The 12230-nt window shown below is 33.2% G+C and overlaps 1 protein-coding gene across 6 annotated transcripts in view; it reads left to right on the plus strand.

Annotated features, from left to right (window-relative positions):
* The window catches only part of CNTRL (centriolin), an 85398-nt gene that overhangs the window by 12954 nt on the left and 60214 nt on the right, over positions 1-12230 (plus strand). For 5 of the 6 annotated variants that reach the window (XM_031954213.1, XM_031954214.1, XM_023507386.2 and 2 more), the window contains 5 exons: positions 907-1048; positions 3893-4079; positions 4928-5121; positions 9669-9788; positions 10362-10584. In XM_031954213.1, coding sequence (XP_031810073.1) covers positions 907-1048; positions 3893-4079; positions 4928-5121; positions 9669-9788; positions 10362-10584 — 866 coding nt within the window. Of the gene's footprint in view, positions 1-906; positions 1049-3892; positions 4080-4927; positions 5122-6514; positions 6572-9668; positions 9789-10361; positions 10585-12230 lie in introns of all 6 variants that reach the window. The other variant, XM_031954216.1, reaches the window with a different exon arrangement.

The raw sequence follows: 12230 nt of genomic DNA on the forward strand, positions 1-12230 counted from the left end.
TAGCTATTAGGATCATCGATTTAGAGATGGAAGGGGCCTTAGACACCATGTAATCCATCTCTTTCCTCTTTCTCTTCTTCTTCCCCCTTCACCTGCCATTTTATAAGATAAGTTATCGATGAGAGATGGACTGTCTTGTCCTAGGTCATTCAGCTGCTAAGTAGAAGAACCAGCAATTAGACTGTCTTGTAACTTCAAATCCAATACTCTGTCTACTTCACCAGCCTCTAAATCAAATAATATTTGTAAAGTGCTTAGCACAGTGCATGGCACATAGTAAGTGCTTTAAAAATGCTTATTTCTTCCTCTTCCCTCCCCTCCCCTTAGATATCAAATTAAATCTTTCCACTTCTTCAACCATTACTTCTTTGACATAGGTTTTTTTTTTTTTTTTTCTGTTTCCTCAACTTGATTGCCCTCTTTTGGAGTCCCTCCAACTTGCATAGTTACACTTATTATTTATATTTTCTGCCCTTTGGAATGTGAGCTAGATCGATTATCAATGTCCCCCTTAAATGTGATAAACAGAATGATGATTTAACTGGTAAGCAAAACCTGACAGGTAAGTATCTACAGCTTGGTTTTAGTTACTACGTAGCATATTTTTTGTTTCTCATTTAAAATGGGATGACAAGAGACATGGATTCAGGTCCTACCTCTGTCATTAAGTAGTTGTAGAATTCTGAACAAATCAATTAATCTCTCTTGAGCCGCAGTTTTCTCATCTGTAAAATAGAGTTAGAAAAGATTTCTAATATCCCTTTTATTTCCAACATTCCATGATTCTATGATTCTATTTAAAATCACCCAAGTGGAGGGCAAGGAATTTTACTCATATGTGAATTCATAAAGTGATTGCTTAATAATACTAATTCTTATCAAGTCTAATTTAACCTTCATTTCCAGGAAAATTGAAGGCCTAGAACATATGCAGAATCTTCAAAAGCTGAATCTTGCAGGAAATGAAATTGATCATATTCCATTTTGGTTTGGAAAGAAGTTAAGATCCTTAAGGGTCCTCAATCTGAAAGACAATAAAATATCTTCTGTAAGTGATTTGAAGCAGCCATTATTGTTATATTTGGTGGTAGTGGTGGTGGTGGGTTTTGTTTATTTGTTTTGCCCAACAATGCTACGTTATCTTAAAAATTAAAATGTAAGTACTTTGTCATTGAAATTTGAAACATTGGTTTTTACTGTCATTAAAATTTAGGATTTAGTTCAGGTAAATGGCATGCAGTCATACCAGGATGGGTTGAAATGGTTTATTAATAGAGCCAAACATAGAATAAGAAGGAATGGAGAGATGAACAGCATTTCAGTTAGGAATAGCATTACATCTGGCTTCCCTTGCCCCTATCATCTCACATCATCAGTAGTTTGATGGGATCAAAAAACATAGACGGATAGCAGAAGGAAGGGATCTCTACAGATAAACCAGGAAGTCCTATTTAGAATGAAGAAAATGAAATTATAACTAACTATGCTGAATTTAGCAAACTTATAGAAGTGTCTCAGTAACCAGGTACTAACTAGAATCAAATGTTGTTAAGCTTTAAGCATATTGGTATTGTATAACAGAAATCAAACATTGTCCTCCTATCTTCAACATAAGCTTTACCATCAGGAATCAACAAGCCAATACATGACAGAAGTAATATTTATTGGCTATATGTGAGGACACATTGGAATAATATTTTTTGACATTTAAAGTGAGGTTAGGCAGTTAATTGTAGACTCTGAGTCACTTACCTAAAGTTCCCAGATCAGAAGGACAAATCCCATGACTGTATCTGCTCAATTTTTAAAAAACTAAGTGATTTATTTCCCATTCTACTTCTCCTCTGGTATTTACCAAAAATCAATAGGAATGTTGACTAGGGCACATATGTCTCCTTCACTAACTAGCAGATGATCTAGAGGAGTGCATTTGTCTAAAAATCATCAGTGCCAGGAATTAAGGCTTCTTTACTGGGCACCATTCATATATTCCTGGAGCTGGGTGGCACACCTAATAGGCTTTGAGGTTCCTCCATACACATCAATGTATTTTAATTGTCATGTTTGTCTCCTGAAATCCTTTATACTGATGATAACTTGTTCCAGTATATAGGGATTCAAAAGCAGAAAAAGATAAAGATAAGACTTGGATCTCCTTTCACTCCTCCCCTTATTCCTTATTTTTTAGATATTTGGGAATGGATGCCTAATTTGTAATCTCATCTCCTTTTATCATTCACATAGTATTGCCTGCCCTTTAATCATTATCTTGAAAGAAACCCACCTGTTTCTTCAGCTTTCTGAGGGTAGAGGAATGAGCATAAGGTCTGAGGTACTAGTTATATGCTTTCTTTTGGTTCTTCTATTACAGATTGGGTATTTGGGGAAAGATTAACTGGACCTTAGGAAAAGAAAATACTTTGAACACCTGCCCTATAAAAGGGACTATAATAATGAGGGTTCAGGGTGTCTAGGTTGGTGACAACTTTGTTCTTTTGAACTCATCATTGCATTGATCAGAGTTCTAAAATATTTCAAAGTTGCTTTTCTTTATAATGTTATATGTAAATTATGTAATATGTAAATTATTCTACCAGTTCTCAAGTCATTATGTTTTAGTTCATAAAAGTCTTCTACTTTCTTCTGAAATTGTCCATTTCATCATTTTTTTACAGCACAATTATATCCCATTACATTCATATACTGTAGTTTGTTTATCTATTCCTTGTAGGACACCCCCTTAGTTTCCAGTTTGGGGCTACTATGAAAATACCTTTTGTGCATAGAGTCTTTTCTTCATTCCTGGATTTCTTTGGGAAATCCAGTAGTGAGGGGTACATCTGAGTCAGAGGGCATGTACAATTTGATCACTTTCTGGGCATAATTCCAAAATATTTTTCAGAAAGACTAAACCAGTTGACAACTCTACCAGCAGTGCACTCACATACCTATTTTCTCATGGCCCTTTCAACATTTGTCATTTTTTTCTCTTTTTTTTGATCTTTGCCAGTTTAATAAGTGTATATAGAACCTCATAGTTGTTTTAATCAGCATTTTTCTAACATTACTTAGAGAATTTTTATAAATTTTTATTTTATAAATTGTTGATAGCTTGAATTTCTTCATTAGAGAACCTATTATAACTTCTCACCATTCATCTAGTGGGAATGGCTCTTATAACTAAATTTAAATTGGTTCCTTATATGTCTTTTCTGATAAAGTTTCATGAGTTTACCTTTGGGCCTTAGCTATGCCACCAGGTTCAGATATTACCTAACAATTGTGTAGCACACATCTCTCCAACTTAATCAAAAGGACAGCAGAAGAGATACCATTTGTCAAAGGCTTTGTTAAAATCTAAGTTTATAATTCTTTTGCTTTTTCTAATTTAATAACTTTTTAAAAGTTTATTCTGTCTTAATCTGTTCAGTAAATGGAATCTTGGCTTCATTGAGATCACATCTTCCCTTTCTAAATATTTACAAAGCTTTCCTTTAATGATAATAGCAAAATTTAGAGTTGAGAGAATATAAAGTATATATTTATAATAATATTTAAAGTAATATTAAAGGGGGAAGTAATATTTAAAGGGGTTTTTGTTATCATTTAGTTCAGTCTCTTTGTCTGACAAATTGGAAATGGAGTTCCAAACCAAGGAATTGAGAAAAATGTTGGCTTGAGAATCAGGAACCTGTAGTTCAGATATTGGTCTTGTGACTAATTGATTTTGTGATCTTATAAAGTTACTTAATTTCTCTTAGATTTGCTTTCGTGGAGGTAAAGCGTTTGATATGTCTCCACTGCATGAAGACCTTTTATTTTTTGTTTCTTTGTTGCATTTTGTCTACATTTTTCATAGAACTTTAATAATTGTGTCTTTTTTTTTTTCCAGCTCCAAGAAGTAAGCAAATTGAAGTCACTCAGCGATTTAACTTCTCTGATTCTGGAAGGCAATCCAGTAGTACAGCTTCCTCATTACCACCTGTATACCATTTTTCACCTCAGATCCCTGGAAAGTTTGGACGATCAACCAGTGACAAGTCGGGAACGGCAGGAGTCTTTTGATAGATTTGATTTAGGTAAAGTGACAGAATTTCTAAATCAGAGTCTAAGCTTCTAAGAAAAAAATTCAGAAAGCATTTTTCAAAAAAATTCATTTTATTAATGAATTTCATAATAATAAAGAATTAGTACGTTTGAAAGCTAATGTGTGGTGCATTAAAAGAAAAATAGGCGCAATCACAAGATCTGAGTTCAATACCTGACTCTGCCATTTACTCAATTGTATGTATGATCGTGGACAAATAAATCACTCTAAGCTTCTGAATCTGTTTTCTCTTTAGTGGTCTGTCATGGAATTAAAATCCTTTTGCTACTCACTTTACAATGACTTTGTTAGGATCAAATGAGATAATGAATATGAATAAAGTTCTTTGTAACTGTAAAGCTCTAAAAATGCATGAAATTTTATTACTTTTGTGCTATAAAGCTAGCCTTTTAAAAGACCACATGATGAATTTTTAATAAAGTTATTATCAGATTTTTTTAAATCCTTTTACATATGGAGAAATATGACTAACAGTCTTTAAGACAAAGGTGGTGGTGATTTTGGTAGTGGTGGTAGTAGTAGTAGTAGTAATAGTAGAAATAGCTCATATTTCAGAAGGACTTTAAAATTTCCCCAGCACTTCCTTCTAAACCCTCTGTTAAGATAGATGGCACAGTTAATTTTACCTATTTTAGATGAATGTGATCTCTAAGAAGGGAGGAGATCTGCTAAAGGTCTTGCAAATAATAAGTGCCAAAGTCACATTACATAGGACCCTGATCTTCAGACTTTTAAATCTAGGGCTTTTCCCATTGCATCACACATCCCTTCAAGAAGATCAGGAAGATATTGAAATGACAGCTTCATTTTTATTGACAGAGGAGATAGAACGACTAGAAAGAGACCTAGAAAAAAAGACAAAAGAAACAGAAGAACTGAAAAACAAACAGGCCCATTTCTTGGAAGAAATGAAAAGTCAGAATGAAATAAACCGATCTCTGAAAGAGGAAGCTGCCCAGCACAAGCACAGATATAAGGAACTTCAGAGCAACCTCAACACTAAGAATGAGTTGGTATGTGGCTTCTGATCCTTTTCATGTCCAGGGCACTCTCTTTCTGGGTCTTGGGCTTCTGTAATAGGGTCTGAGTTTTAGCCCTTTGGCCATTTTTCAGATGTGTCTTATTCTTAGACTCTTCATGTTGCATGGTATTCTGCTCGGTATAGATGTTCAGCTTTTGTATCATTTGTCACAAAGTTATAGAATTTTAATATGTACCAGGAATGAAGCTGTAATAAAAATGCTACATTCATTCACAGACCAGACAGTGATGAAGTGTCTTCTCTCACTGTACTAAGTGAGCCACAGATAGGAAAATGAAGGAATGAAAATGAAAACAATGAAGATAGATATCCTGCTATATTAACTTATAGTCTAACTGGAGAGTTGTAATACATATGAAAACACGCAACAATCTTCAGTGACCATAAGGTAAAACAGATTATGTAGAAGAATAAAACAAGCACAGAATACTATGAAACTAGATTTAACAAAGCTCACTTCAAACTTGAGGAACAGGGCAGATTTATTGTAGGTGTTAGCATTTGGGCTAGGTTTTACCAGTTGAGGTTTAGCAGCTAGAAATCAATGTGCTTAATTTCTTGCTCTGTTAACACTCTCTAGTTACCAGAGCAGCTCAGTGATGGCAGTGGGTAGAACACTAGACCTGGAGTTAGGAATTTTAGAGTTCAAGTGTGGCTTCAGACACACACTAGCTCTATTACCCTGACAAGTCATTTAACCTTCATTTCAGGGAATTTCCTTATCTATAAAATGTGGTTAATAACTGTAACAACCACTACCAGAGTGGTTGTGAGATTCAAGTGAGGTAATAATTATAAAGTCCTCAGCACATTGCCTAGCACATAGAAATGTGAGCTATAGTTATCATATTTATTGTCATCGTGATTATTATTCTTCTTTTCCATTCAGCCTACATCAGAATAGGAAGGTCATTTGAAACATTGACAAATGCTTTTGCTTTTCTTTGCCTTTGCCATATTAATGCACTTGAGAAATGGGGTTTTTTGTGGGTTTGGACTGAGCTGTTGGGAACAGGTGACTCTGGGGTAATGAGCAAAGCACAGTGGAGAAGCCTATCATTTTCCTAACTTATTTGTCAGATTGTTGCAGGATTTGTCAGGTACCCACATAAGAATTTTATTTGGAAATAATTAGAGTTGACAGAACATAATGACAAGGGTGCTAGTGTGAGAGTTAAGATGCATGTGTCCTTGTTGCAGCTTTATTACCTCCAGCTTCTGGGATCTTGGACAAGTCACTTGCCATTCTGGGTCTCAGTCTTCTCATCTGTAAAATGAAGGAGTTATAGTTAATGATCTCTCAGAGCCCTTTCAGCTCATGAACTTTGATGGCATAACTCTTGTTTGCTTCTTTGTTCCTTTAGCTTGTATCTTGGTTTATGGCAGATCATTTTCTACTGAATCTATCTTCCTCATTACAGGTAGTCTCTCTTGGTTGAAATGCTTATCACATGGAATTTGTTTGCATGATAATTGATATTAAATCACTTGCTTACATATTAAGTCCCACTTGCTTGCTTTTTGGGGATTGTATGTTTTGAAATGAATGTATACTTTTATAAAAGTAACATGGCATGGTAGGAGGAGCTCTGGTCTTATAACCAGACCACCCAGGTTCAAATTCTCACTCTGCTGTTTACTCCCTATGTGACTTTAGATAAAGTCAATTAACTCTTCTCTACAGTCTCATCTGTAAAATGAGAGGACTGGACTTAATGATCCTTATGGTTCCCTTCACCTCTACTTCTTCTGATACTGGGTTAAAGATATGAGGTGATATTTGATCATTTTGATATATTAAATACAGTCAACTCATGATTATTCTAGGAGCTGATAATTCATTTCATCTAATTTCTAAGTTATGTAGTTCTCTTTGTCTCTTTATGCCTGTCAGTATGGTACAGCGAAAAAAGCACACATTTGAGAGTCAAAAGAATTTTATAATGTTTATTAGCTTTATGAATTTAACATGTCTCTTCCATTCTGTGGGGGAAAAGGGCATAGTCATGTCCTTCATAATCTTCAAAAGAGGAGTCTTTCAAGTCAATTTGGTGTCATCTATAAATGTGATAAACACATCATCTAGGCCACAGATATAAAAATATTAAACAGCACAGGTATGAGCACCAATCACTGGGCCTCCTATAAAGAAGTCCTTCTGACTTTACGTTGAACCATGAATGATTGTGTTTGGGTTTGGTCTTTCAGTTACTTCCTAAACCAACTTATTATTCCTAGCCAACAAACCTTATCTACATATTTCTACCTTTTCCACAAGAATACTTTGTCAAATCTAAGCAAATTATTTATACCTACCCTGATCTCCCATCTAGTAGTTCTTTATCCAAAAAGAAATAAAGGCAGCCTAAAACGAATTGTCATTGATGAATCCATTTTGGCTTTTATAGTAAATGCTTCTTTTTCTAGAGGTTCACCAGCTGTTTCTTTAGGTTGAGTCAACTGTGATAAGCTTAAACACTTCAAGCAATCACTAAATACTTATTAAGCATATAATATGTGCCAGGCTTTGTGCTAAGTTCTAGGAATACAAAGTGACAAATGACAATTCCTGTTCGTGAGGAGCTCACAATATAATGGGGAAGACACCAAATAAATATATAAAAATAATCCATAGTTAGGATAAATAAGAAACAACTCATAAAGAGAAATGATCGGGAAAGGCTTCTATAGAAGATGGGTATTAAAAGGAGGTCAGGGAATCCACTAGTTGTTTACTATGTGCCAGACACTGGACTCAGGGCTTAAGTAAGGACTTAGTCCCTGCCCTCAAGAAGATCACATTCCAATGAGTGAAACAACATGTAAATGACTAGATATGTGTGAGATACAAAACTGAAAGTGATCTCAGATCCTATATTCTAGAACTTTGCTAGGAATTAAATTCAAATTCACTTATTTAATAGTTTGAAGATTTCATTGAAATAATATTTGCACTTCTCCAGTTCTGTTCACCTTTCTCATTCTTTTTATGATCTTTCAAAGATCACTAATGACAGCATTACAAGGACATCTGCTAGTTTTTCCAGCACCCTATTTTATTTGGACTTGGAAGGCTTGAACTCTTCCAAAGCAGCCAGGTGCTTTCTTGCTATCTCGTTGTCTCTGGTATTAACTCTCTATAAGCATTTTTTCTCTCTTTTTTGCATTCTGTCAAGATCATCCTTGAGAAAGAAATCAGAAACAGAAGTTAAGCTATTCCACATTCTTCCATTATTTATTATTACCCCATACCTCCTTTGAACTCTTCTGTTTTCTTCAACTTAGCTTTAAAAAACCCTCTTTTTCCTGTCCTTAGCTTTTCTTACTAGCCTCAGGATTATTCTGAGCATTAGCTCTCCTGTGATTCCATGACCATTTTACTGTTGTACAGCAGATATATCATTAAGTCATCTGGTCACAAATCTCAAAGGAGGTATTGGGTTTATCTGTGGCTATGATTAGTTTTCCAGGATATTTGTATAATTTTTGGTAAATCATTTTTCTTGTCTATGTACTCTTTTCAGAAGGTTGGAATTGTAAGGATCAAATATGATAATTCATTTAAATCCTCACTGCTACAGATAATCAAGAGTTGACTGTATTCTACATTACATATGAATGTCGTTTTGCATATCACATATCATTTATTGATTTTCAGTGTTCCCTGTAGTGCTGTTTTGAGGGACTTGTATGTGAATATGCATGCTTTATTATTTTTTTAAAATACCTTTTAGATTTTCTAAGCATGTTGGTTCACTTTTTGATATTCAACTTTCTTCAGAAATGAGTCCCCAAAGTACATAATAGATCTTTGGAATCCATTTAAATAGCTAAAATGTCTCACAATACAGTGGAAATATTCTATGAAACTATTATTAATCAATGTAATATTCCTTTCTGTTCAGTGAGCTCATATCAGGAAACATGGTATAGTGGGAAGACTAGTAGATTTGAATCAGAAAGTTGTGAGCTAACATGATCCACTTTTGCTAAGACTAAATCCTAAATATTTAATATCTAAGCTTTCACTAGCCTTAATCCAACAGAAATAGGATCAGTTCCTTTTCTTTCTTATTGTATCACTATCTTTAAGGAAAATTAAAGAAGATAAAAATCATTCTATTACAGATCTTTATTATCAGAGAAAAATAAGGATAAATATAACTGGTTAGCCATTTTTTAAAAAATAATGGATAGTTTTTTAGTTTTTGGCTCAGTGAAATTTTATAATTGTAAAACTCAGTGCAGCATATTAAGACTTTTAAATTTATGATTAAAATATGTATATAACCATTCCCAAGATCTCTTATATGTGATCTCTTATGAAATGGTAGATTTGGTATAGTATTAGTTGACAACTTACTATTAATTGTCATGGCCATTTAGCATTTGTATGTATGTGCTTGTGTGTGTTTTTATTCCCATTACTAGCTTTTATAAAAAACCACCCCACCATTGGAACTGATTGTTAATTTATTGATTCTCTTATTTTGCTTTATACCCGAAATGGGATAATAGTTAAAACAGAAGACAATGGAACTCACTCGTGCTTGCCAAAAACAGTATGAGCTTGAACAAGAATTGGCTTTTTATAAAATTGATGCCAAGTTTGAGCCATTAAATTATTATCCACCAGAGGTAAGTCTTTTAACCATTTTGGGTGTATTATAGACGCAGTCAGATGTGTATTAAACCAGGATACACACATTTTTATTTAGCATTATTCTAGTTTCTCTCCTTGAATAAATCATTAAACTTCTTTAGGCTTTCACCTATAAAATGATAAATTAACCAGGTCTTAAATAGAAGTTGAATTTAATCTCTAAAGTCTCTCCCAGCTTTAACATTATACTTTTAATTATTTTAATTTAACATTAATTTATTAATTTAATTATTAATTCATTTAACATTATATTTTTACTCTGATATTCTATTGTCTAAAGTCCCTTTGAGCTTTAAAATTCTATTCTGTTGTAAAATTTCATGTTCTGAGAGCTCTTCCATTTTCAATATTAGTGATGTGATATCTTACCAGTTCCTATCAGTGCTATTTGGTATTTTTATAAATTTTTAAGATTCAATTTATAAATTTTACAAATTCGCAGAATGCTCCAATTCTCTTTAACTCAGTAACAAAAATATGTTTAACTGGTTTGAATTTCTTTGTGAAATCACATATTACATAATAATATGATAAATTTACTTTTTCAGTATGCTGAAAATTATGATGTCCCAGGTGAAAGCCCTTATATTGGTAAATCCAGATATAAAAGAAATATGTACACCACTGAAGGTTATATTGGTGATAATGCTCAACCAATACAGATTCAAAAAATGGAACTTTATAAAGAACTTGAAAATGAACAAGCTTTAGTGAAACGTGCTGAAACACTGGATTTACACCTAAAAGATAAAGAAAACAAAATAAAAGCAGGTAAATATATTTTTTAATTTCTGCCCTTTAAAAATATAAAAATTAATTCAATCTAATTTTATTTGTGAATTCTTTAGTCATTTAAACAATGATTCTTTTCTTTCATTTACTTGTTCAACAAACAAGTCCAACCAATCAAGTAATTACTACATGCATGAAAATGTGTTAGGCAATGATGGTGACACAAGATATATAAAATGCTATCTCTGCCATCAATGAGTTTATAATCTAAAAGGGAACATGAGATATTCATAAATAGTATTCTACATCCTCTGTGGATCTTTGTTCTCATCAGTGGGCTCTTCCTTTCATTTGCATATATCACAAATTCCCTTCTAGCATATAGAATTCATATAAATGCATATACCATATTAGAAGATTGCTATAAAAGATCAGAGGAAAGCAAAATTAACTGTAGCTAGGGAAATTAAAAAATCCACCTTGGAAGAGGTGGAATTTGACTGGGTTTGAAGAATAAGCAGAATTTCAGTAGATGTGGGGACATATTCCATCCATATGGAATGACATAAACAAATGCTATAAGGGGAAAGAGAGGGATGTATTTGAAAAATAGCAGTAAATCATACTTGACTGGAGTATATAGGAGGCAAATATTGTTAGATAGCTAGAAGCTCGATTGGGGCTTTTGATACCATGATAAAGAGATTTTATTTTATCTTGTAGCCAGTAAAGACTTTTGATCAGAGATGTAGCATATTTGGAGGTGTGCTTTAGGGAAATTTATCTGGTGGCCTGTGGGGGTATCAAATATAAGGATCTCTGAAGGCTGTGGACTGACTTAGAAAATCACATATTAACATCTGTTTAATTTTAATTTATTTTGTTAAATGTTTCCTATTACATTTTTATTGGGAGTATTGTGGGTTGGGTATTTGACATGTCTGGCTTATGTCATTGTCCATACTTAAGAGTACTTCAAAATCTTATACATTCTTTTAGTCCCTAATTAATCTCTCACTCCTTCAAGAAATTTTCCATAGTTTCTCCTACAATACTAGTTAAGTAATGACCATTCTCATCCTAATAAGCTATGACCACTACTTTGTTCAACCTCAATATATTACAAATCTCTTAGTTTTTCCCTCTATTATGTTTTTTATTTTGTTGATATTTGTGGATAGGTTGTCATATCAAATCTTAAGTTCTTCAAGGACTAGCACTGTATCTTAACTATCCTTCTATAATTTCTAGTGTTTAGTGGAATAATATGTAGGAGATTCCACATAAATGCTTATGGAATTAATTGAATTAAATTGAAGCTGTATTTCTAATTCAAAGGAATTAACTTTGCATTAATTCATATAAGTAAAACTCATTTTTAACATGCATCGTAAAAAATTCATCTGAGAAATTAATTTATTTCATTTTTATTTACCAAAAATTAGGTGTCTACTATGTGCTAAGTACTATGCTACATGCTAGGGATACAAAAAACAAGAACAAAACAAATCCTGCTTTCAAGGATCATATGCATAGAAAATTAAATTAAAAACTTATACAAAGCAGGACACTACTAAAAGGGGGAAAAGGGAGAATAAAGAAGTTGGAGGAAATAGCACTTGATCTGAGCTTGCAGAAAGCTAAATATTCAATTAGTTAAAGGTTCAGAGATAGTTTTTTTCCCC

Source organism: Sarcophilus harrisii, chromosome 2 (genome assembly GCF_902635505.1).
Source record: "Sarcophilus harrisii chromosome 2, mSarHar1.11, whole genome shotgun sequence".
Classification (NCBI taxonomy): domain Eukaryota; kingdom Metazoa; phylum Chordata; class Mammalia; order Dasyuromorphia; family Dasyuridae; genus Sarcophilus; species Sarcophilus harrisii.